The 27,642-nt window shown below is 41.7% G+C and overlaps 1 protein-coding gene across 2 annotated transcripts in view; it reads left to right on the forward strand.

The window, feature by feature from the left end:
• Positions 1 to 27,642, forward strand: part of PDIA5 (protein disulfide isomerase family A member 5) — a 2,083,676-nt gene that overhangs the window by 1,101,107 nt on the left and 954,927 nt on the right. For both annotated transcript variants that reach the window (XM_044074910.1, XM_044074911.1), the window contains one exon: positions 11,516 to 11,583. In XM_044074910.1, the coding sequence (XP_043930845.1) occupies positions 11,516 to 11,583 (68 nt within the window). The remainder of the gene's footprint in view (positions 1 to 11,515; positions 11,584 to 27,642) is intronic.

The raw sequence follows: 27,642 nt of genomic DNA on the forward strand, positions 1-27,642 counted from the left end.
TTTATGTATGTGCATTTATGTGTTGTGACCTTATTTTGTGTGAGAGGTGATGTGTGTTTGCTCACAACCTGTTTGATGTCTGGTTTATGTGAGAGAATTGATTCCAAATTCATAATGTAATTATGTCTATCACATCTCCAGCAGCTGGAGAGACCACAGAGGTACCTAACCAAGAGGATTACTGGCTTCAAACAGTTGCCCTATGCAGCACGATTGAAAAAGCTAAGACTGTTCTCTGTTGCATACCGCTTTCTCAGAGGCGATCTCTGTCTAACGTACAAAGCCATGTCCAACCCAGAATTGTTGAACATGCTCCATCTTAGCAAAACCAAATCTACTCGAGCTACACGCTGTAGGGATATAAACTGCAACACAACAATGAATAGAACATGCTGGAGGGATAGATATCCTTCGCAGAGACTTCCCTTACTATGGAACAGGGTCCCGATCTACATAAGACAGAGCCCCTCACTATCACTCTTCAAGAGGAACCTTGATGAGTGGATGGGTAACAGAAAGTTCACACCGGGGATCACACCAACAGCACTACTAGAGAGGGGCCAAGGGTACTAGCTGCTAGTACAAGGGTCTAGGGAACTACTAAAGGGGCGGTGAATACCGCACAGCGTGGCTGGGCTAATATATGCCTTCGGGCAGATAGCCCAGTACCAACCTATGAACCTATATTGTATTTGTTTTAGGAGTGAGTGGTTGCCAGTATACATTAGGCATTTACTACATTGCCTCATGATGCCCTTGTCAATCAGGCTGGCCAGAGAAATGTTTGAAAGTTGGCCATCCATTATGGCAGGTTTTTACCGTAGCTACTAACGGAGAGTGGGATAGTTTAACCAGATTTTGTTCGAGGTTTAACAGAGGGGCTTATTCTTTTGAAGGTTAATGGTAAAACAAAAATGATGGCAACAGGTCTCAGTGCGCAACTGAATTGCCCGCAGTGCAGCAGCGGAGCTTGGGAGGGTTCCACTAACAGATGTCTGGTTAAAAATTGTCTTTCAAGATGTTTGTGTCTGTATATATAGGGCCTCACTAAGCCCCGTGCTACATGCAAATGCAAGGCTTAAATACAAACAAGAATAAACATATTTAAGCTATACTACCAATGGAAAAGAGTGCAAGCCCGCTCAAATGTGAAACTTAAATACAAATGAGAATAAACACTTTTAAGCTATACTACCAACGGGAAAGCACACGGTGAGCTTTTCTCCAGTAATCTCCAACTCGGATGAGGCTCAGACTATACACTTCTGTCACAGGGGCCGGACTGGGCCCTCCTAATGTAAATTGGCTGGAATAGTGCTCAACTGTAACAATATAGTCTAGATTCAGCAGATCTGAATCTAGTCTGTGCTATGCACTAGCTACTTAAAGCAACAGAACAGCTTTGTTTTAAGTGCAGAAAATGCTATAAAGTCAGCAAAATGAAAAGAATACAGTTAGCAAACTACAAAGGAAACTCAAAAAGTACTTATTTTCAATTTTAGCAGCCAACGCTTTGGATTTCAGCAGAATTTCTCCAAATTTATAGGTTTACTTTCCTCAACTAGCAGGAAATTACTATCATTGCTTTAGTTTATGTAGGCTTGTAATATTTTCAGCGAAAAACATTATGGGGGCTATTCTTCCCGATTTTAGCCACAACTTTTTTCCTTTTGCTGTGTACCTGATTAAGGTTAGAATTCTACCAGTGTAGTTTGCTTTTAGAGTTTATTTTGGGCTTGCTTGCTTGTAGTAGTAGAATGCTTTAGATTAGAGATTGCTGAGGATAGGTGTTAACTGTTTATAGTCATAGGAGGTCTTTCAGGTCTTGGACGATTGCTTTTTAGTGCCTCAGCATAGGCTGATCTATGTATGTGGTGGACATTGTGTGGTGGATGTAGTGTGTGTGTGTGTGTGTGTGTGTGTGTGTGTGTGTGTGTGTGTGTGTGTGTGTGTGTGTGTGCGTGTGCGTGTGTACGTGTGTGTGCGTGTGTGTGTGCATGTGTGCGTGTGTGTGTGTGTGTGTGTGTGTGTGTGTGTGTGCGTGTGTGCGTATGTGTGTGTGTGTTTTATAACCCTTGTTTGTATGAGAGATTTTTGCCTCCAGAGGAATTGTGTATGTGCACCTCTTGCATACGGTGTTTATTTTTTTAAGGATTAAATGGTTGTCTGTGATCATGAGACAACTACATCATTGTGTCAGGATGCTCATATCCACCAAGCTGGTTATGGAGACATTTGCAAACTGCATATCCATGTTGTCCGGACCTTTGGGTAGGCTACTGTAGGTCGTGGACTGAGGTATGCAGAGGTCTCCTTAGGTGGTCTCTGGGGTTTGGCAGTACACTAGATTAGATCATGCTAAGATTTACTAGTAGTGCTGTTTAATGTGCAAACTAGCTACTCTAAACTTGTCTTCACAAAATGACTTTATTTTATTGATATTGTTACAATTTTCAGTTCTAAGGGAGGTTTTACAGATAAAATTTACTGTCTGGGCATTAGAGTCTGTATAGGGCTGCACATTATGGTAGGTAGCTGCTGCTACCACCTTGTGTAGCCTTGGGCATCTCTCCCAGTCACTCACACACACACACACACACACACACACACACACACACACACACACACCGCAGTCATTGTACTTGTGTCTCCCATCCCAATATTAGTGTAATTGCTCCTAAGGCACAAGAATTTACAGTACTTCCTGGTAGTTAGACACCTCCCCGTGTAAGTGCTGTTTAAGCACAAATGTAGTATCCCTGGTGCCTAGTGCTTCTTATCAACTCCTTGATCCCAGTACTTGTGTAGTTGCAGTTAAGGCGCAAGTGTATTATATGTAGTAGCTAGTGTTCCCTTCTATCCTTAATCCTCATACTGCTGTTAGTGCTGTTATGGTACAGGTGAAGTATCCCTGGTGTCTAGTTCTTTTTCTCTCCCCCGATCCCCCTACTTCGTTAAATGCCGCTAGAGGAACATGGCCTTTTGGTCGTGTTCACTGTGGATAAGTGGAGGGGCCAGCCCTGCTGATCTACACACATGAGTAGTTTCCTGAATCTCTTGTAGATGCCTTCCTGATGGGAGTTCAGGTGGGCAAGAGAGCACATGGCTAATTAGCATGTGCCTCTTCCCCAGACTGTCTCATTAGCAAATGTCTGCAGCCTGCCATGTTGTCTGTAAAGTCATATGTAGACATCTTTCAAGCATTCTTCCAAGCACTAGCCTATGCGGTACATAGCATATCAGTGAATCCTGACAAAAGCCATGGAGTCAGCCCTGCTCGATCACCGTGCCAGACCGTGAAAGGGCCATCTCTGAATTCAAAAAGTTTAGCATGTCATGTATACAAAGGTGTACGTGTCGCTGCACTTTTATGAATTCCCTTATAATCTTTTGCCACCATTGTTTGCAGTTTTGGACTTTGTGTGACGTGAATTTCTGTGGGCTTCTGTTTACCTAGAGTTGGGTTAATGCTTTGCCTCCTTTTGTAATCATATTTTGGACCTGAAGGCAGTATCTGCAGCTGTGTAACATGAACAAAATTGCGTGGATGATTTGTGTCAAATATTACTTTCTGGAAATGTACCATCTCCTTTCAGGTGGTATTTATTGGATTGAGAGAAGAACTTTTGAAGCGTGTTCTGGCAGATAATGACCGTCTCTTCCTGAATTTTTTTTCTTACTTTGATTGTAACTTATGGCTTGGATATAGTGGGATGTCTTAATTTATTTTAGCTGGATATTTGTTTTCTGGGTTTGAAGTTTACTTGTAGAGTTGAAGTAAACTTTTTTTTTTTTTTTTTTTTACAGTTGATGTTACTTCTGGTTTTATTGTACATTGATTTTAATTGCTTTACTTTGACCTGTTTGATGTGATTATGTTAAGAGTTTTGATTTGCAAAGCATCACTCAAATTACTAAGATGCCTAATTTAAGTCAGTCTAAACATTGATTTAGAAATGAAAAAGTACAGTTGTGTACACCTACCATAAATGTAGATGTTCGAGTGTCTTCACTGTTGCAGTCATGACTGTAGGGTTCTCCCCTGCCGGCAGGCAGTCCTCGGTCGGCCAGAATCCCAAAGTCTGGGTCCGGCGTCGGCTGTTCAACCATGCTCCCTGACGTCAGAGCGCCAGGAGTACAAAGCTGACAGCCGACGTCATCTTCTCCAGTTTTTCTTGCCACAGATGTCAGGAGTCCCAAAATGAGAAAGGTCCCATATCCTTTGCAAATACACCTCACAAGAATGGTGAAAAAATTAACCACACAAAAGTAAAAATAAGAGGGGACAGGAGGGAGGGAAACCCAGACTGCAACAGTGAAGACACTCGAACATCTACATTTATGGTAGGTGTACACAACTGTACTATGTTCATTGTGTTTCACTGTTGCAGTCATGACTGTAGGGTAGAATCCCAAAGCTGAAAGAAAGGGAGGTGGTCATAAAGAAGAAGGGGCGGCTAAAAGGCCCTGCAAGACTGCAGAGGCAAAGCCTGCTCTAGACTTAGAGTAGAGAGGTAGATTGTAGTGCTTAGAAAAAGTATGCACTGAACTCCAAGTTGCATCTTCCAAAATGTCTTTGGTAGGAACTCCCCTGAGGAAGGCCGCAGAAGTGGCAGCAGCTCTGGTAGAATGAGTCCGTATACTCCCTAGGATTTGCTTTCCATGGTGAGAATAACAAAATCTGATTCCATGGGCAATCCATTTAGAAATGGTCTGTTTTGAAATAGCTTTACCTTGGGAACTTGAAGCATAAGAAACAAACAAATGTTCTGATTTTCTGATGTCCTTGGTTCTGTCCAGGTAAAAACGTAGTTGTCTGTGTACATCCAAGGAATGTAAGATCCTTTCCCCTTTATTTTGAGGAGTGGGGAAAAAAGTTGGCACATGGATAGTTTGATTTAAAGCCACTTTGGAAATCACCTTAGGCATGAAGGTAGGATTAGTCCTCAAAGACACCCTGTCTTGATGAAAAATAATATAAGGTTCCACAGCCATAAGAGCTTGTAACTCTGAAACTCTCCTGGCAGAGGTTAGGGCTAACAGGATAGCTGTCTTCCAAGATAAAAACTTGACGTCAGAAGAGGTGGCAGGCTCAAAAGGAGGCAAGGTTAGTTTTTCCAAAACATAGTTGAGATCCCAAGCAGGAATGGGAGGAGATCTAGGAGGTCTTAAGTTCTTAGCTCCTCTGAGAAGCTGTCTCATGAGCTGGTGGGAAAAGATTGGAGTGAGCAGAAATAGCAGAGGCATGTATCTTAATGGAGGAGAAAGAGAGACCCTTATGTAAGAGATCTGTCAAGTAAAGTAAAATTAAAGGAATGTTCAGAAGAAGAGGATAAGAATCCTGAGCCTGCATCCAGGAACAAAATCTTTTCCATTTTCCTGCATAAGATTTTTTAGTGCTAGGATGTCTGGCTTCTAAAATGACATCCATAACCTGCTTGGGTAGGAAAGAAGAAATCAAAGGCCCTGGATTAACCAGGCCGCCAGGCTGAGAGTTCTGACATGAGAGTGTAGAACCTGACCCTGATGTTGGGACAGAAGGTTCGGAGACTGAGGTAAAACCCAAGGGGGCTCCAGACATAGGTTTTTTAGAGTTGGGTACCAAAACTGTCGAGGCCAATTTGGGGCCAGCAAGATTATCATCTTGGGCTTGTCCTGTTTTATCTTTAATAATACCCGTGGAAGAAGAGGAAGAGGCGGAAAGGCATATCCCGAGAGGTTCCTCCAACTGAATGATAGGGCATCCACTTTCCAAGCTTCTCTGTGGAAAGTCCTGGTGCAAAAATTCTGTAGTTGATGATTGAGATGGGATGCAAAGAGGTCTATGTGAGGACATCCCCAGACTGCTGTTATCATCCTGAATATTTTGGTGTCCAGCATCCACTCGTGTGGATCCGAAAGGTTTCTGCTCAGACTGTCTGCCAGGAAGTTTAGCTTCCCTGGTAGAAACTGAGCTTGAAGGTCCAGATTGCAAGCTAGAGCTGTGTTCCATAGATCCATGGCTAGTCTGCAAAGGGGGTAGGAATGAGATCTCCCTTGCTTGTTTATGTACCACATAACTGTCCGTATTAGTAGTTGTCCTGGTTGTAGAAGATTCCTGAAGGCCATTAGAGCTTTCTGAACGGCTAACATTTCCTTTAAATTGATATGCAGGTGCTTCTGATCCTTTGTCCAAAGGCCCTGCAGACAGTTGCTTTGAAAATGGGCTCCCCAAGCATAATCCGAGGCATCCATGGTTAGAATCTGAGTGGCAGGAGGCAGACAGAAGGGTTTCTCTTTGTTTAGAGTACATGCCCTGGACCACCAAAGAAATTCCTTTTGAAGGCAAGGCAGGACGGAGATCAGTATGTCTAAACTATGGCAATGCTGAGACCATACACTTTTTAGGTACCACTGTATTTTCCTCATGTGTAGTCTTGCATATGGTACGAGAAGGATGCAGGAGGCCATGTAACCCAAAGCCAGCAAGAATCTCCTTGCAGATAGCTGAGTTAAAGTTGCCAAGGTTTTGAAAGTTGAAGCCAGCTGTAATTGTTTTTCGGATGTCAGAAATGCCATCTGGGTTGTGGTGTTTAGACGAGCACCCAGAAAAGTTATCTGTTGTGAGGGTGTCAAATTTGACTTTTTTATGTTTACAGAGAATCCCAGGAACTTGAGGAGGTTCTGTACAAATTCTAGATGCTGGAGTAAGACATCCTTGCTGTCTGCTGGAATTAGACAATCGTCCAGATAAGGGTAAATTTGAATTCCCTTGAGTCTGCAGTAAGCTTCTACTGGAGCCAGGCATTTGGTGAAGACCCTGGGCGCAGTAGACAATCCAAAGGGCAGCTCAGAGAATTGAAAGTGCCTCGATCCGGCCTTGAACTGAGGTATTTTCTGCATTCCTGCCTGATGGGAATGTGTAAATATGCCTCCTTTAAATCCAAAGTTACCATCCATGCATTTTTGGACAGCATTGGAAGTAGCTGCTGTAGAGTAAGCATCTTGAATTTTGGAATCTCTAGAAAGGTGTTCAAGACTGACAGATCCAGAATGGGTCTCCATGAGTTTTGCTTCCTGGGGACTAGAAAGAGCCTTGAGTAAAAATCTTGTCCCATCTCTGAAAGTGGAACCAGTTCTATGGCTTTCATAGCCAAAAGAGCTTCCACCTGGTTTAAGGCCTCTGTCCATTGATGTTTTGGAAGTTCTGGCCATCTGCTTGGCCTTGGCAGGGTATGAAAATGGAATTTGTAACCTCTTAAAACCACATCCAGAACCCACTTGTCTTGGGTTATATGAGTCCAATTTTGATAAAAAAGAGAGTTTTCCTCTGAGAGGGGCTTCCAGGCAAGAAGTTCCTGCAGCCCAACAGAGGGAGTCATTGAGTTTGTTTCCTATGAGTATGGGACCTGTCCTCTCCTCCCCTAGGGGTGGAAGTAGTCCACTGTCTTGGTCTATAAGAAGCTTGTGTTTGAGGCCTTCCTCTGGAGCGTTTATATCTACCCTTCTGAGGCCTGTCTGAAGTGGGAAAGGACCAATTTTTAGGCCAATTTCTGCTAAATCTTGGTGGCTTACTTGTAAGAAATCTTTAACTGTTTGCATGGATTTCGCCTTATCCTCCATCTTTTTAATCACCTCTTCAGCTTTTGATCCAAACAAAACATTATGCTGAACAGGAGCATCCAATAATTTAGCTTTTACTTGTTCTGGCAAATTTTGTTCCTTTAGCCATGCATGCCTTCTAATGACTGTGCCGGAGGCAGCAGCCCTACAAGAAGCCTCCAAGGCATCAAATCCACAGTGTAAACCATGCTTCCCAACTTGCTCAGTGGCATGCAATAAGTTATGTAATTCCTTATCATCTGCACAGGCAGAAATGGAAGTAAGCTTTTGTTTTAAAACAGACAAGAGAAATTGCTAGTATTTCAGCATATGAAACTGACAGTTTAAAGCCCTAATGGATAAAGTAGCAGAAGTGTACACTTTTTTGCCCCATCTTTCTAAAGATCTAGAATCCTTTTCAGTGGGAATGGGATTTTTGGCAGAAGCGGCCTTAACTCCCTTAGGACCCTGAGAAATGGTTTCAGGGTCAGCAGAAGGGGTTCTTGTATAAAAACTGGTGGGAATCAGGAGCCCTGTAATATCTATCAGGCTTGACAGGAGCAGGAGGAAAAGAGTCAGGGGTTAAGTTAGCCTCCGAAAAAGCATCATCCACAATATCCAAAACAGGAGGAATAGCCAGGGGTCTATGTTGGGGGAGAAGAAGAAAATCCCTTAGTCTTTTCTTAGATTCCGAATACTCCTGTCCTTCCCAGTGGAAATGTTCCCTCATTTCATGCAAAGTTTCCCCAAAAGAGAAATCCTCAGGGGGAGAAGCTGAAGGAATGGATTCCTCAGCATCAGAATCCTCATAAGGAGGGAAAGAATATTCCTGGTCAGAAGAAGAAACTGAATAAACAGAAGCCTGATCAGAGGAATCATAATAAACATCCTGCCTTGGCCTTTTATCTGGAGGGGGATGTGAACCCCTAATCATAGTAAGTAAATGCTCCACCATCTTGAGTAACTGTTTCTGTGACTTGGGAGCCGGTTCAGAAGAGGCCTGTGTTGCAGTCTTTGATTTAGAAGGAGTCTTTGCCTTTGTCTTTGGATTTGCCTTTATTAGAAGCTGAGTAGGCCTGAAAACCCCTTCGGAAGCTGGTGCCTGCACAGCGGCTCTGGACCCATCCGAAGGACCATTGTCTGAAGGTCCTGCAATAGAAATATTTAAAGGCCTGGTTGGCTCCTCATGAGAGTCCGTTTCGGCCATCGGTTCTGAAATGGCCGATGACAGGGGCTGCAAAAGCGCCTCACTGACGACGGCCGAACCTGAAGCTGGCTCCGCTTGTTCGCTATCATCAGATTTGTACCTCGGAGGCCTGTCTTTATCCTTGCGACGTTTGTGAACTCCGGTAGCCAGAACCGTATCCGACATTTTGTAGTTAAAGCGCCTACCGAAGTAATGAAAAGCAAAGTCATACCTTCGTTTAATTGTACGTTGATTGAATCTAGCACAAAACCGACAACTAGCTACGTCGTGGTCAGGGCCTAAGCAAGGAATACAGTAAGAATGAAAATCCTTATGAGGTATTTGCTTCCCACATGAAATACAATTATTAACTTTTTCTGACATCGGACTGGAGCAAGAAAAAGTTTCCCCAACGGGGTACTTAGCTTTGAGTGGAGAAGAAAGTCTTCGGACTGAAGTTTATCAGAAAAAATCGTCAGGAGTCAGCCGACCGGCACTTGCAAACTGCTATCACTGCACGGCAAGAAAGACTGGAGAAGATGGCGTCAGCTGTCAGCTTTGTACTCCTGGCGCTCTGACGTCAGGGAGCATGGTTGAACAGCCGACGCCGGACCCAGACTTTGGGATTCTAGCCGACAGAGGACTGCCTGCCGGCAGGGGAGAACCCTACAGTCATGACTGCAATAGTGAAACACGATGAACATCTAGTATTCTGCTTGTATATGTTTTAGCTTTCTATTCACATTTAAGTGTTACTATGCTGTTAATTGCTGTTAGTGTCCTACTGCTGTTTTTGTCATGTTTTATTACTCTCTGCTACTTTTGTTCATGTCTGCTTACTATTTAAGACCAAACTACAAGCAGTCATGAACCGTGTTGGGATTATAAGAGGTATACAGAAGCTGTAGTCAAAGTCAAAGGCAAAACAGAGGAGAGTAACAGAATGACATTAAGAAGTAAGGAAGTGGAATGAGGTAGCAGTAAAGGTTGATGAAAAGGGCTGAGGGTGGAGAAGAAATGAGCAGATTAGAGAACTGAGAGAAAAACAATTATAGATTGAATGTGTCATGTTGTCTGCTAACATTTGGCAGGATTCACTGATATGCTCTGCAGTGCATAGGCTAGTGCTTGAAAGATGTCTGCATGTGACTCTCAGACAACACAGCAGGATATAGATATGATATGTTACACTGGACCAAGCTGGCTGCTGGTGTACAGTAGATATGTAGATTATCTCAGTACGAGTTACAGCCTTTTCTCAGCTTTAAGACATTGTGTACATATTATAGTACAACTAACAAAAGGCAGCTGAGCATCCATTTCAGCTTAGTTATCCAAAGCTGTGCTGTGGTAGGGATTTTTTTAGATGTTATCTCTCAGACACACATGCACGTGCACACAATCGCACAGAAAATTTATTAGTACAGACAGAAAGTTCATTATATGTTGCATGTAAATTGCTGCCATTTTACAGAAGTTGCTTTGCTGCACTGATAAGCAGATAGGAGTTGTGTATTTGTCCAGCACTAATAGTCTGTAGTATATTCATTTGTCTACACACACACACTTACATGTGCATTTGTGTAGAAAGTTAAAGTTAAGTAATGATATGCACTGTCCTCCTCCTCCTGTCCCCCCATCACCAAGCCAGGCATGTATTGTTAGCTCCAGGTTGCATTGTATGCCTGTAGCCTGTAGTATGTGTAGTATGCTGTAGTCTGCAGTCCTACAAGGCACAGTTCTAAATCTGCCCATACACTGCAGGATGAACAGTAATCTGCACTTTGCTGCCTTCCTTTGTTATACCTCTTTCCTCCAAAAGCCAGCAGAACTTTGTAAGGTGCACAAACTTCTGATTGTTTCCCTGTATGCAGCAACAGAACCCCATCCCCTTGAATCCTGTCTGCTCACCAGGGTACTTAGTAGGCTATTGAAATAGACATCATACTGAGGTGCTGTGGACGCTTTATCCATTTTATTCTTCAGCATACTGAGTGCATTTGATGTAAACACAGTTGATATAACTAGTGATCTAGTTGAGCATCAATTTGTTGAAAGGGCACAAGTAAAATTGCCCCTTTCCCCTGAGCTAGTGTAATATCAGTGATGATCATCTTTAATAAGGAGGTACAAGAGAAAGCCCCCACCTGCAAAGCTTGTCACTTTTTCCATAGTTTTACAGAATTGTCCAGTCAATGAAATGGAACTTTAAGTCAACCATATCCCACACAACTGTTCATGAAGTACATATTACATAGTGCTGTAGCCAAGATGACATCTGCCCAGGCTGTGGCAAGAATTTACAGAGGAGATGTGTGAATCTAGCCACATGCCTGAGTTTTATATAGTTAAACAACAGCTCTAGTCTTTAGAAACTGAATTACCTTTAAATGTTTCATTTATTTACCTGCTGTTAGGATAGAGTTTATTTTAGTTCAGCAAATGTTACCATACATTAGGTCCTCCTTTTGTGTACTGACAAAGAGAAATGGAAGATTGACAGAAAAGCCAGAAACTTGTAGTAACTAAATCAGTGTGTAACTGAGCTTTAATATTTGATGCAGAAACTAATTTAGGCCTTTGGTGATGAAGCTTAATATCGGAATACTTACTGTTCTGCTAAGTACATTATTATAAAAGACAGATATCAGTTAAATGCTACTGTCAGATATGCGTGAACCAAATTAATTGGGGAGCTCTCAGATTAAGTATTGACTTCATCCAAATTTTGCTTTTTTTTCCATCCAGGGTGTGGCGTGTGTAAAAGAATGATGCCAGCTTTCCAGGAGGCTGCAACAGACCTAAAGGGTAACTATGTAAGTGCCGTGGTTATGGTAATTTGACTTTTGTTGGCTGTAACATATACGATCTGATGATGTCATTTTCATTCATTCCTCAACTGATGGGTCTCGGATCTGCCTCAGCCATTTCTTCCAGACACCAAGCATTTGTCTGTTAGACCTTCCTGAAGGGTGTTCTCGTTTTGCAAGGATTCAATGACTGTTCCCAGTTTGCAATCACCTGCAAATTTGGCAGACACCTTTGACCTCTGAGAAGTAGATGCCAAACATAACCAGTCCCAGCACAGAGCCCTGAGGGCCTCCATTGGTAACCAGCCTCTTTGTGGAGGTGGACTTACCAATCCTAATCTCTAGGGTCCTATCCATGATCCAGTTGTATATCCAGCATGTTATAAAGGGGTATATGCCTAATTCTAGAAGTTCATTGACGATGCCTGAGTGGAGTATTGTATCAAATGCTTTAGCTCAATCTAGGTAGACAGTATTCACCACTTTCCTCTCATCCATTACCTTTTGACCTGTTCAAAGAAGTCCACAAGTCCAGTAACCATGACCTTCATCTGACAAAGCCAAACAGAGATAGATCCTGTGTCCTTGTTGATGATTTCCATAAGTCTTTCCATGGTTTTGCAAATAAGACTAGTCAGACTAATGGGGCTGTAGTTTCCAGGTTCTGTTGAAGTCGTCCCTTTTGAAGGGGGATGCCCATCGCAGTCCTCCATTCTCATGGCGCAAAGCCTGTTTTAAGACTGTAGTTAAATAATGACTGCTTGGGTCCTGATAAGTCATATTTTAAACTGTTAAAGAGGCATCCTGGGATGTCACTGGGGCCCATTGAGGCTGTTCTTGGCTTTAGTGAGCAAATCCAGTGCATGCTCCCTAGTTAGTTGTAGCGGGCTATGTTTGAAGGTCTTCCTTAGAGGCTGGTTAGATGCGGAGGTAAAGTTTGAACTGAATTTGTTTGCTAACAGGTTCGCTGTAACACCAGGCTCAGTAAGTGTGGCACCATTAACCACCAATTTAGCATATTGCCTGTCTGCTGCTCTTTAGGTCTCTGACATAGAGGTTTCATACATAGCTGAAGAAGGCCTTTTGAGTATCTTAACACAAAGTTGGCTTTGTTTGACATAAATAACCCTCTTAGTTGCCTATTTAGTTTGATGAGAGTGTTTTATCTTTATAGGAATTACCCTTCTTCACTTTTGACATAATTTTTTTCTTTTTGTTGTATATCCTGTTAAATTTGGGATGCCACTAAGGTGTTTTTTCTGAGGCTAGTTCTGGGCAAAGGTCTGGTAGATATGTAGCCATTGATATGGCTGTACAGTGTTTCTGAGAGCAATTCATTGTAGGCTGCTGTGTTCTTCAGATTTGAAGGGGCATTGAATTTTGACAAACCATCATTTAGTAAAAGGCAGTTTGTCTTGGAAAAGTTCCTAACTGCTACTAGTTTTACTGAGGTTACAGAGTTCATTTTCATTTTGAAGGGAACCACTTCATGATCAGACCTTACCAGGGAGGATGAGACACTGGGGGGAGGGGGGGTGCATCATTCTTCCGTATTTGTGATTACAAATTCTAGTATGTTGCAATCTGTAGTGAGTGTATTCACTATTTGATCAAGGTTGCTTGTATTTATAAAGTCCAGGAATCTCTGTGCCTCTTGAGTTGAGCCACCATGTAGGATTCCCAGTTTGTAGAGGGATAATTAAAGTCTCCCATGAGTAGGGTGTTAGATTGGATGATAAGTGTTTCCAAAAGGTCAAAATATGCATTGTGAGCATTTTGGGACATGGAGGTTGACCTGTAACTGGCTAGGATATGGTATGTGATTTTGTTTATGGTGAGCTACATGTGGAGGGACTCCAGCACATCATCCTGTTTGAACAACTTATAGGTTATTGATGTATATTGAGACACCTCCACCTTCAGCCCTTCTATTTACAGCTACTGGTCTAAAAGTGTGGAAGGCACTGAAACCTTATACTGCCAGAGTACTCTCTGATGCTTTAAACGATCACTCACAAACTGCATAGATGTCTATATGCTCGAGTGTGTGGGTGACTTAGAGGGAGTATAGTTTTTTTTTTTTTTTCTATTTAGGCTCCTGGCACTGAGCAGTAACACGTTTGAGGTTCAGTTAAGTTAATTTTGGTGCCGATAGGTTTGTCAACTTGGCATTGCCTAAAAAAGCACTATGGAGGTGGATAATGTTTTAGCCAGTATTCGAAAGCCTAGAGGGGACAGGTGCAGGCCATCCTTGGCAAAGCAGCGTGGTATGTAAACAATGTCCTCTCAAACTGACAAATATTAGATCCCCTTAGAATGGCACCAGAAGGACTGCCCAGTTGTTAAAATCCATCATCTTTTGCTAATATTGTGGCATCACCCTCAGTGATGGTAATATGTGGCTCAGTGCTAGGCTAATACTACCCTGAGAGAGCCATAATGTCTCTCTCCATATAGTGCAGGAAGGTACATCTCAGGTCGTTTATGCATACATGGACTGTGATGGAATCATACTGGTACGTGTAGTGTAACAATTTGAGTGCATGACTGATTTGTCAGATCCTGGCTCCAGATAAGCAACTAACTGTTATTTTCTCCTTGTTCAGCCTACTTAGAAGGGGCATCATTATGTCTTACAATGGAGACTACTATGATGAAAGTCCTGAGATGTGCGTTAGCTTTTCTTAGGACTTTAGTGTTTGAGTCTCCTTGAGTGTGTCTATGTGGTGTTTTTTTGAGTGCTTTTGGGCTTGCTGAGGCATGGCTTTCCCAATTTGTTGTCTAGATGATCTTTGTTGTTTAGGAAGATTGTTTTAAGTGCCTCAGCATAGAGGTGTGTGTGTGTTGTGTGCGCTATTTGAGTTGGATGTTGTGTGTGTGGTTTCCCCAACCTAATGTGCACTTGTATGACATCCGCACTTTGGGCCAGTAGTCAAGGAGCCTGAATCCTCACCACTGACACTGGAGAGGGACGTTCACTTGGAATACAAATGGACATGCTCAGTATTTCCAGATGCAGATCTTATTGCATTAAGCACGATTTCCCTTAAGAGTGCACAGGGAAGACAGTCAGCCCGGGGTCTGAATTTGTCTGTCTCCCTCCAAATCCCCAATAAGACTCCCCATTGGCAAGGTTTCAGTTAAATCTTCAGCCGAGTGCCCAAGCCAAGTCCTCCACCACTCTCTCTGTGAAACCAGTGCTTTGTGTCCCTGCTCCTAGTAGCTGGCACACATGCTTTGAGGTTTGATTTACACACACACACACACACACACACACACACACACACACACACACACACACACACACACACACACACACACCCCTGGGAAAGGCTGGCACAGGTTTACTGGCTCTGCCCGTTTCTGTCCAGACTATAAGGTAGTTATCACTGCTACCAGGGACTACAAAGCCAGCTACCTGAGGCTCTTGTAAGGATAGCCATTTATACTGAGTGAAGTTAATATTAATACAAATGATAATGTTGACCAAACAGCCAGGCTTTCAGGAGTTGCCAGAGTTATCACCAAATAAATATATGCAAATACCCTACAAACTTAAAAATATTTTTCTAAGAGGACCAGCCACAAGGAGAAGTAATATATTTAATAATAAATAATAAAAGAACATGAAAATACTAAATATCTATTTACAGTAAACACCAGAGTTTCCATAACAGGAAATATTAAAAATAACACAACTGGAAATATTCACACATTTACAGAAAAACAGTACTTACCTGTTCTCACTATATTTTCCTAACTGATTTAGAGAATTACTATCCCCGATCACTTACTAGCGCAAGGCAAGATGAAGTAGGTGAGTGGTTATTGTCAGATCCAAGACAGAATACTGAGAAAAGTCTCCTACTAATATCTAAATATTATTTCTGGCTTACAGAATGACATCACACATCTGGTCATCTCACTCTGTTTCCTGCACTGCCCCCCATCACTGGAAGCTGCCAGGATTTTAGCACCTATATGTCAATAATACACACACAAGAGCATTGTTCAGATCTGGTGCAAATGCTAGAAGTCATAAAAACATAAAACACTTCCCTTCTTAATACAAGAGCTAGTAAACCATACTTCTTACAGACATTCCATCTCTGGCTTCATTCAAAACTGTGAGATAACATCTTTATGAACTAGGCACAGTATTTCTCAAAGTCAGGTGGATTGGGATTAGCATCTTCTCTTCCCGTATCCTCTGTTGCAATATATACATTTAAATAGTAACAGTAATGCATGTACATTTCTTTTTTTCCAGCAGGTCACATTGTTGATACATTTTAACAAGAGCAACTTTACAAATACATTTTTCAACACAAACATCTGTACAAATCAATTTGATATACAAATGACATATAATTTTTACAAAATTCCAGCTAGCTGTGCTGGCATATGTTTCACATCCACTGCCCTACTTCTCCTGACATGGCTGGCAGTACCTATAGTCACAACTTGTATGTGAGAATTTAGCTTCCAGTGTTATTGTAAGTACACTGCCACGTACTGTGTTTCTTTAAGGATTAAGTGATTGTCTGTAAGCATGAGACATTTTCTACATGGTCTCAAGATGCCCATATCCACTAAGCTGGGTACAGAGAAGTTAGAAAGTTGCATATCCATGCTGTCCTGTTTATTGATTGGTGAGCTACACAGTGGTGGTATATTGGGGTTAGAAGGCTATTAGAGGTTCTTTATTGGGGCAGATTATGCTAAACAGTGCTAACGTCTACTGACTTTATGTAAAATTCAGTACTGTATAAACGTTAATTTTCCACTCAACTCCCATCTAGCTGCTTCAAGGTTGTCATCAAGCAAAGTATTTGCTCTGCTTTTATTGCATTACAGGATACAATTTTATGGACCTCTTTATAGGGAAAATTTGCTTTCTGGGAGTTTGCTAGCACAGAAAAAGAAACAGAAAACTAATTAATGAACCCTCTGGCCAATAAAATCACTGCAGTATGGGCAGTTTGTTTCCCAACTCAGAAAGACCAAACAAGCACCTCCTGCCACAAGTCATCCTAAAGTAAAAGTACGTTAGAAGAGACCCACAAGTGCAAAGCTAATACAAACCAATTAAACAACTAGCTGGAAATCCCTTGCTGAAGACTATTTCAAGAGAGTCTTACAACAGTAACAATGAGAGGAAGAGCATTTTTTTTTTTTTTTTTTTTTTTTACAAAAGTACAGTGAAATGCACAAGTAAAAGCAGGAAATGGTAGTGATCACTCAAAATAACTTAGTGAAGTGAGATTTAGCAAACAAAAAAACTTAGTTTTGCCTGGATGACACTTGGATACAAGTAAAACATTTCTAGAGCACAAACTATGACACCCAGTTTTGCCGAGCTCTTTGAAAATGAGCAGAAGACAATATGTAGCAAAGGAGATTTGCTTAAGAGCAGTACTTGTTTGCTGGATGGGCACTCATCATGGTTCTCTGGAAAACAGTGGATGGGAAGAGTACAGAAATAGCTTATACAACAGTCAATAGCAATGAATGAGTGAAGGGAGAGGCTTTGGAAATCAGATTATCATAAGGGATGGAGACCAGAGACACAACCTTTTAAAACCACAGCAGGATATTATAAACCTGTATAAAGTTTAAGATATTTAGTATTTATTTTGAGCTTTTCTGTCTTCAGAGTAACTTGAGCAGATCAAGTGAAACAGAAGTGCAGCAATAGAGGAGATATGAAAAAATAGCAAATAGAGTCAAAAGATTTTTTAAGCTCTGTTGCCAAATGTGCTCCTTCTGCAGGGGTCAGCTTTTTGGGTCTTTATTAGAACATCGAAGTTTCAGAACTTCGAATGTTCTAATATCGAACCCTATTCAGCGAAAGCTGAAAACATCGAACATACAGAACAGCGATTTTTTTCCTAGGGAAAAAATTCGCTGTTCCAAAACACATACACACAACACAAGCACACCAAACAAACAGCAATCCACACACATACACCTAAAATCTTACACCTAACCTTACACTAAACTATACACACACCACTAACTATCCACTTACCTTAACCCAAACCCTTACCCTAAGGTCCGTCACTATCGCACACTCACCTCGCCCATGCCTTAACCCTAACTCACCTACCCCGCCCTAACCCTCACGTCCACACAATGGCACACTTACCTGACCCGAGCCTTAATCCTAACTCACCTAACCTGCACTAACCTCATGTCCACACAATCACACACATACCTAAGCCATGCCGTAACCCTAATCCTCGCGTCCACACAGTCGCACACATACCTAACCCACACCGTAACCCTAACTACCCTAACCCGCACTCAATCGCACACTTACCTGAACCCGACCCATAACTTTCCACCACAACGCTGAAAATATCAAAGCAGCAGAAGCGGACAACCAAATTCTTTCCCTAGGAAAAAAAATCGTTTTCTGTTGCTTCGATATTTTCAGCTTTCGCTGAATAGGGTTTGATATTAGAACATTCAAAGTTTTGAAACTTCGATGTTCTAATATACACCCAAATTTTAGTGTTAAAAATCGGTATAGATATCTGTCCAAAATACAGCAAAGAGCACAAACCAGAGGAAGTAACTGATTAAAAGATCTGTACCAGAAGTGAATAAGACCATGTTTTGGAGAAGTTTCACTCTATGTAAACCACCTCGATGCAAGAGTCATAGCAGCAGGCATTTGTCATTGGCAAATGTTTGCTTATTCTGAATGCTACCAGAGTATTAGTGGTTTAAAGATAGTTTAGGGTAAGTAAAATGCAGCATTTTGGTCCTAATTTAAAAAAAAATACATTATTTTCGCAAGTCCTTTGGACAGTAGTAAGGAACAGTTGAAACTGATTCATATACTTCAGAGGGAAAAATGAGCAGGCAAAAGCAGCATAAACACTCTGATCTTGATTGAAAATCAGCTACATTGCTCTCTCAGTTGCTATCAGAAGCACTAGCTAATGACTATAGGTGATTTTACCTGAACGAAATTTAAACATTTGTACTTTGTAGTTGATCATGGTGAGGCAGCGTATAACATTTTGAAGGTCAGTGTGCAGTCCATCAAGTTGCACTACAACAGCAGAGCATTTAATTTTTTGCCACCCTTTTTCCTCCCCTGCGTTTCGATCATCAACCCCTTCTGACCAATCTGTTGATTTGTTCTCTATTACTGGGATGAGGATCAGTGGTAAGGAGACCTCATTTAGACAGCTGTCTCTGTGGTGTTTCAGAGTTTTGTCAGTCTTTTTCCCTGGCCTTGGCTACACACTCCCTGCAGTGGGCTGTCTGGCCGAGTGTTCCCTCCAACAGCACTATCCCTCCCTATGCAGCATGGATGGTAGTTTTCTCAGTTTCCATCAGCAAAACCACATAACTAGGTGTACCTCCTAGTGTATGTTAACCCCTGCCACCTCCCAGGAGAGGTGAGCAGCCCACACCTTTCGCACCTCCCTATCCCCTGCCTGTGTCCTCCAGTGTTGGGGCCATTAATTTTATTCCTGTCACCTGGAATTTTTTTTTATTGCTCATATGCTAATGATATTCAACCTTTCATTCACTTCACTCAGGAATCTTCAGAACCAAATCTTATGACTGAGCTACATCTTATGCTGGCTGTGACTGAGGTGATGCTAGCGCATCGGGCTATTTATCTGCCCCCCCCAAAAAAAAATGTGCCTGTCAGTAACCCTTTTTAACCTTTTAGCTTATTGTTTGTTTATTTATATATTTTTTTCTGTATCTATGTCTGTGCTTCAGTTAATGTGTTCATTAATGTGTTAGTGTTCTTTTCCTGGTGTCTATATTGTTTTACCACGTAACTCATTTATTTGTTACTGTAACTTTTTTATACCATATGTGCATTTTGTGTCTTATGCAAATTTGTCTTTGGCCCATGTCATAGCTGAACAGGATCCTCAAACCAGTTCACTTGCTCTGTTAATAATGTGAAATAAATATGGAAATAATTGGAATTTGTCTCTCAGGTCCGTAATCTAGGTGCGATTCTTAGCAACAGACTTTAACTTTAGAATTGTATGCCATTTGTCAAAATATCATGTGAAGAATTTTGTGCAGATCTGGTTCTGTATTCTGTCATTTGACCTTGTAGTAATTCATGCACTGGTATCCTTTCACCAGGTGTACTGCAGTGCATTTTCCATTATGCATTCCATTGAGGGGGCTGGCATGGCTGCATAGATTGCAAAAAATCACAGCATGATTAACTAGGGCTTTCTGGTCTTATTATTTATTTATTTTTTTAATTTGACTGACTGCCAAGTCTGTGTTTTAAGATTTTGCTGTTGGGGGACTATATCAACTGGATCATGGGCAGATTTTAAGATTGTCCCTCTTGTCTTACTGGCCCTGTGCCATCTGGATACATGTCTGTCCGTAAAAGACCAAAGCATCGAACAGCATGTATTGTCGAACACACCGTTCATTTACCTGTTCTAAGATCGCATTATGGTAGGGATAAGGAAATTTGCATTTTCCCTACTTTTGTCTGATCTCTGAGTTGGTAGTATAATTAGCAGGGGGTGGGGATGCAGCCCCCACATGAGGAGGTTTTGATGAATGACATTTACGATGTAATGCTGTTCAATGTTTTTACCCTTTGATGAACAACCATAGACCCATGCCATCTGGTTCCTGCTTATCAAAATGAACTACTGGTTTCCACTGTTCCATATAGGTCCCTTGTGTCAACATTAGCAGGGCTACTAGCTAGCTATTCTGAAGACTTATTTGGAGCATTTGTCATCCTGTTATTAGCCTATTTGGTCTAGGGTCTCTGGACTGGTGTTAGCTGTCTTTCCTCTTTCAGAAATGTGACTCGAAGGCTCCCATTAGGAGGTCCCTAAAATGCCATCTCTTTAGGAAAGTGTTTTTTAAAACCCTACATGTAGCCGTAGTGTTAATATGTTGTCTTTGTTTCACCATATGGAAAGCAAAGGAAAACATTACAAAATTATTACAGGAAATATTTAGAGACATTGGCGAAGAAAATAAGGAACTGAGAAATAAAAGGATATAATTAGTATGGTAATCAAGAAAAGTTGGCTTTATTTGTAGGTAACTCTTTTGTACCTGATAAATCCAGAAAAGGGCATCATAGTGTTGCGGAACATTTTGAGACAGTTTCTTGTCTTTTTGGGATATAAAATTTAGTAAGATAAAACAAAGACTATAGTCATAAATTATGTACTCACATATGAATTGGTTAAGCAGTATCCATATTTTTGGGGACATGGTAAGCTGAAATATTTAAGAGTATGGATTAAAAAGACTTCTGTTACAGCAGCTAAGGATATGCGAGAAACTCTAAACAAAAAGATAATACAAAAATTGAGAAACTGGAAATTCTTATCCATGGATATGGATAGTAAGATACAAGCAGTGAAAATGTTTTTAGTTCCTTTAGTCTTGTATATGGGTCAGGCATACTTTTATCAATCTGAGAAGTTGTGGACAGTAATTAATGCAGAACTGAAGTAATATATCTGGGTGGGAAAGAGGACAAGAGTTAAGTGGGATAAGCTGATCTTTCCAATAGAACAAGGTGGTTTAGGATTACCTGATTTGAATGGATAATTAAAAGCTACTCAGTTAAAGCTGATATATGTAACTCAAGTAGAAGATTATAATTCAAAGCACAAAGGAATGATGATGAAACAATGGGGAAGTACAGGAAATAGAGTGGGATTTTGGATGCAGATCCTTAAGGAGAACAATAACTATACAAAATATATTCATAAAATAGCAGAAACTATTCTAAGAACTTGGGAGATTTTTGCCAGTAGGGATGACTGCAAGTGGGGGGCACAGAAAATAAGCAAGAGGGGGGTGGAATTTACTGGAGAAACCTGGCAAAGGAACCAAGATACTGGGAGTAAATAACTCAATCAGGAAAGGCAATGCAGTGAGGTGAGGCCTATAAGATATTTGGATTGCAGGCTAGAGACTGTCTTCCCTACCAGGGCATGATCTCAGAGTATAGGCAAAAAGAAAGGGATTGTGGAATCTTAAATGACAGATCTGCTGTGGTTGAGTACTTAGTTCAATCTAGAACAGAAATAGCTGTTAAAAAAGAAAAAAATTAATATCATATAAAATATTACATGATGACTATTAGAATAAATCAGAGGAGTTTAGAAAAGATTGGCAAGAGAGACTGGAAAAGCAATTTACAAGAAAACAATGGGAACAATATATGTGGCTCCCAAGTATGCCACCAAGTCCAGAAGATTTAGGTTCTTTGCTTGGAAGTGTTTGCATAGGTATTTTTGTACCCCAAACAGACTTCATAGGATGATATGAGATTACTAGGCTAATGACTCTAGGGCCCTTTCAAGCCTAGCCCCTTTTTACCCTTATTTCCATGATCCGCCTCTGTCCAAGAGGGACAAAGGTGAAACCCCCGGGGTGAATTTATGGTTACCCATCCAATTGTCCAGACTGCATTTGAAGAGGGCCAGTGAGGTGCTCTGCTTAACATGAAGCGAGAGTCTGTTCCAAAGGTTTGGTAACCTCTGGGAGACAAATCTGTCCCTCCAGCAGGTTCTGTTAATGTCAAATACCCGGTAAGGCCTTTAGAGCGAGTAACCCATGTCCCATTTCTCTTACAGATAGGTAGCATTTCCAATAAAGCAGGGTCAAAGATTGCCTTATGTGCAAGGCAGAGATCACCTCTGAGTAGTCTGTATGAAATGGAATAAAGTGACAATGATTTCAGACGATCCTCATAGGACAGATGCTGAAGACCTTGAATTTTTCTTTTGTAGAACCCTTGTGGTCTCTTAATTGCTGCAGGTGCTTGGAAAGGCACATACCAAAGGGGCTTTGTACTCGATTTTTGGCCTGATGAGGGAAGAGTACAGGGAGGTTATAACTTTTTTTTCTGGAGGCAATGCCCTTATTTATGAGATGAGCAATATAGAATCCCCTTCTTACCACTGTGGAGGCATGGCGATCAAAGGTAAGGTTGCAGTCAACCTGTGTGCCCAGGTCTGTCACCACTGAGTGTGTACTTATTGTGGTGTTATTGATGTGGTAGTTAGAATGAACATCGCTCTTACCGAAAGAGATGACAGCACATTTTTTGCATTAAGTTTGAGGCCATGACTTTGGCAGCAATCATTTGTGTGTGTAAGACCTTCTTGTAGGATGTTGACGTCTTTTGGAGATTCTATGACTACTCCCAGTTTGCAGTCATCAGCAAGCTTTGTCAGCCACAGACCTGTAGTCTTAGTTTGCACTTCAGAGAAATAGATTCCAAACAGTAGAGGTCCCACTGGTTACAAGTCTGAGGTTGGAGGTGGATTCCACTATTTTGACTATATGGGTTCTATCAGTGTGCCAGTTAGCAACCAATCTAATGATATAAGGGTTGATACCTAGTTGGGTGAGTTTGTCAATGATGTCTAAGTGGGGGTAGTGTAAAAAGCCTTGGCTAAGTCTAGGTAGGATGTATGCACAGGTTTCCCCTCGCCAAGGCCCTTAGTGACTGTCTCGAAGAAGTCCACCAGGTTTAACAGGCATGATCTCCCACTAACAAATCCAAATTGAGTAGGGTCAAGTGTTTGGAGATTACCTATATATTTGTTGATAAGGTCCGTGATGATACGCTTCATGGGCTTGCAGATAAGGGTAGTCAGGCTAATAGGTCTGTAGTTCCTGGGGTCAGTGGCAGCACCACTTTTGTGCAAGGGGATAACGGTGGCCTTTTTCCATTCAGCTTGGACAAAGCCAGTGCTTATACTATGAAAAGAGTACCCAGTGGTGTTTGTTAATTCTTGTCTGAGCCCATGTAGGACACACCCTGGGATGTTATCAGGTTCCATGGAAGCTGTGTTTTTGACCTTAGAGAGGGCGTTCACAACCTCCTCTTTGGAGATACAAGGTAGAGGACAGGTGGTAGGGATGTCATGGGGTATGTGTGGTGGGGATAGGGGAGTGAATCAGAGAATTTTTCCTCAAGAAGATGGCAAATGTTGGAAGTATGATGGAGAAGAGAGAGGTAACAGGGAATATGTGTTTTGGGAATGTACTGAGTTAGCAGATGTTGAAAATTCCCTCTAGAGTACTGTGTCAGAAGTATTGGCTGAGCAAATGGCTATAAGTAAGGACATTGTTCTTTTGAACTGGGATACGGGATGTAAGTTGCTTAGACATAGTAAGGTCTTGTTAAGTTTAATGCTGTTGGTTCACAAAAAAAAAACAATTACTAGAAAATTGAAATCAAATTCTACATGAGCTGTAATTGAGGTACTGCATATTAAAAAAGAAATAAAAGAACTGGAAGAGGGATCTTTAGAAGAGGGAGGGAACAAATTGCATAGAGGTAAACGGAAATTGTGGGAACAATCCATGCATAATAATGTTGAGGAGGAGTGAGGTTTAAGGGAAGTCAAGAATTCAGCATTTATTTTGTAATGTTGGACTGATGATAGTAGCAAAGAAAGTATGTGATCTATATTGTATTTAAATGAAAAAAAATGTTAAAATGGTTTGTTTTGTCTTATGTTAATGAATGTTTGCCTATATCCTAAAAGATTAATCTTATGTTGTCCTTTTCATTCTTCTTCATGAATGGGTCTAGGATCCGATCCTCTGATCCGACTTATCCGCATATACAAGACTGTGAATCCATATCTCGAGCTCCTCCCTTTACCCACAATGCTCTATTCCACCCCCACTCCTCAGATCTCATTTGCCCCCATCATGACAAGACGGATCAAAAACTTGAGCAGTGAGAGTAAACTTTTCTTACCGTTTTCTTAAGTTTAGCTACTCTTTTGACTACTCAGTATTAGTTAGTGTTTCTTATTCTCCACCTCTTTCCTTTTGACTTATCACTGGCATTAGGGTTTTATTCTCTATACCCTTTCCTTTCTTCTTTGCCTTGTGCCTTCTTGGCACCTTTCTCTTTAAATATGTATATATATATATATATATATATATATATATATATATATATATATATATATATATATATAAAATAATTTTGTGTATTTAGAGTTAGCAGTACTTGTTTAACTAATATTAGTTTAAGGTAGTTATTTACTTATTTTGTAACTGTCTGTTTAACAATATCTCAGTTCTGCAATGCCAGTGAACTGTAAACAGCCAACTTCTTTTATGTTACTCTATGTATTTCTCATTTGTCTTAACTAGTTAATTGTGGAGCATTTCTCCCCGGGCATCCACTGAAAATAGACCTGGTCCTGTTGGATTTTTCCCAGTTAACAAATGTAAAATAAAATAAATAAAATAGTTTAGTCAGAGTGTGTAGCTTCTTTAACCTCTTAGTTTTTTTCTCTATTTTAGTCTAGTTATTGCTTGTGGAAATGACTGAGAAAGAGAAGCCCACTGGTTTTAAGAAACACACTTCTTGTGGGCATTCTGAGGCCTAGGGCCTGAGCATCTCAATTTCACCTTCAAGATATGATCCAGTTTTAACCCCAGGAACCTTTGCAATCAGCATAGCAAACTGATACATAAAGGCTTGCTTTCAGCTTCTTCCTGTGTGGCTCAACCCCCTCTAAAACTCCTCAAGGCTCCATGGATTCTAAGAAAAGAGCCCTCCAGAAGTCTCCAAGGGCCTCGTCAGAGCCACCTGAAAAAAAACACTGGAAGACTTTGGATCCAAAGACCATTGTGCCTATCTCGGATCCACAGGCCTCGTCAGATCTGAAAAGCATGATTACAGTCACCATCTCTCCCCTAGTATCTTCACCCTACTCAGATCCCAAACCCTCGGATCAGACAGCTAGGATCCAGTTGCCGGAGTTTGTATTAAAGCCTGTGTCTCTGGTTTTGCCCTCACAGTTATTTCAAACCCCAAGGAAACATTCTGGGCCTGCATTCTCAGCTTCATCCAGATCTTCAAGTACCTTGACAGAGGCAGATGTGGACAGGATGAGGCAGAGATTTCTCAGGGCTCAGATCCAGATGGGGGGTCCTTCCAACTCCATCCTCTCTTATATCTGTGAGTACACCTGCCCAGCGTATACTGTCTGTTTCTCTGATATGATCTGTGGTCTTTGAGTCTTAGGATCTACGATCCCCAAGAGAGTCATCATTGGGTCTGAGGAAGTTCCCTTCCTTGATTCCAACAGTTTCCCTGACCAGCCCTGCTCTGATACCTTCTGATCAGGACGGGTCTCTGTTCCGGGAAGTCGGTGCCAAGTTCGAGGGGTTTTGTTCGGCTCCTACTTTGTCGGATCAGTCCCTTCCCCTTGGTTGCCTGGCTGTTGACAGCTCTGGTCTGATTCTGTCTGAAGGGCTCAGATCTGGGGTTGGCCCTGACCTTTTGTCCTCAGCTTCGAGGAGGGGGAAGAGGTGTCCTCACCTTCATCAGCCTTCCAGATAATAGAAAGGGCTTTCTGTTTGCATGGAGAGCCGTTCTTTCTCAAATTTCGGATCCTACGCCTCACCCCTCATTGGGTCTGAGCACTGAGTCCATCATTTCTGCTCCTGAAGGTCAGCCATCTCCGGAAAGCCTCCAGACCTGTTTCTCCCCCGTGGGATTCTCCCCTTATTCCAACACCTCTCCCAAACACCCCACGAAAGGAGTACCTTGGAAGAGAACATGTAAGAAGGAGGCACATAGACTCCCCTGTAGAGTCTCTCATGGAAGACACCGATTTTGATGAGGGAGAATGATTCCCCCCTGATTGCCACCTGATGATGTTTCCTTTGGAGACATCCTGGAAATCCTCAAACAGAAGGGTGGCTGGTCTTCTCAAGCTCATCCTTCTGAGGAATCTGTGTTCCTGGAGGCTTTCATGGCTAACTCATCTACATCTTGGTTGAGCCCCTCCACTCAGCAGATGAACTTATTGATCTGTGTCCCGTCAGGCTTGGAAGGAACTGGACACTGTTAAGCCCATCTCCAAGCACCCATATAAAATGTTCCTCCTTCAGGCAGACTCCACTGGAGCAAGGGGATCCCTGTTGATGCCATAGTGGTGGCGGCAGCCACTAAATATGAGCTAGCTGAACAAATCTCCTCTGTCCATCCACCAAACAGGGAGTCCAGAGAGATGGACAGATTTGGAAAGCACAAGTATGCCTCGGCTACATTCACACTGAGGTCGTTAAACTACCTGGCAGATTTCAGTCACTTACAGAAAGATTTGATCAAGAAGCTTTCAAACTCTGAGTCTATGTCTGCAGAGGATCTTGAAAAGGCTTCTCCTCAACTGGCTACTCTTTCGTCCATTGCCCATTGTTCAATGAGGCTGATCTCCCATACAGTGGAGGGTGCCTCATGATCAGCTGGTTCAGGCATAGCCATTAGGAGACATGCCTGGTTGAAGCTGTGCAACTTCATGGAACCCTTCAAGGCATCATTGGTTAACACCCTTTTTGATGGCTCCTCCTTCTTTGGGCCTTCAGTGAAAGATGTGCTCACCCACAGCGAGCAGGAGATAAAGACCCTGTCTGCCATCGGATTCAAATTTTCTACCCCTTAACGTACATTCTCTAGGAACAAGCGAGGTGGTAACAAAATGTGGTTCTGGAAATCTTGGTAACAAAATGTGGTTCTGGAAATCTCAGGGACCTTTTCAGGACTCGCATGGGAATACTTCCTCCAGAGGCAGAGGGGGTCCTCAAAACCAGGACTTCAAAAACTACTCCTCTGATGGACACTATTAACACTCCTGAAGCATTGCCCAATTGTCCACCTTTGGAGACAGTCGTGGGTCATTTTTCCTTTCACCTGGATGCCTGGACAAATGTCACAAAAAATGCAGGAGTACTAAGAATCATATCCAGAGGTTACTACATACCCTTTTCCCTTCCTCCTTTTGCCCAAAGAAAGACATTTGCTGATGTTACACCCAGTCAGAGGGAATATGCAGCTCAATAAATTCAAAAATTGCTACAAAAAAGTAATCCAGGAGGTCCCACCTGAACAGACAGGTTTTGGAACTACTCCTGCTTCTTTTTAATATCAAAGAAAACAGGGGACTGAGACCAATTTTAGATCTAATCAGTTTGAATCAGTATGTAAAGAAGTCAAAGTTCCGAATTGTTATGGTTCAGTCCATCCTGCCTTGTCTACAC

The sequence above is a fragment of the Protopterus annectens genome, chromosome 6.part0 (genome assembly GCF_019279795.1).
Source record: "Protopterus annectens isolate FY-2018-M chromosome 6.part0, PAN1.0, whole genome shotgun sequence".
NCBI lineage: Eukaryota > Metazoa > Chordata > Ceratodontiformes > Protopteridae > Protopterus > Protopterus annectens.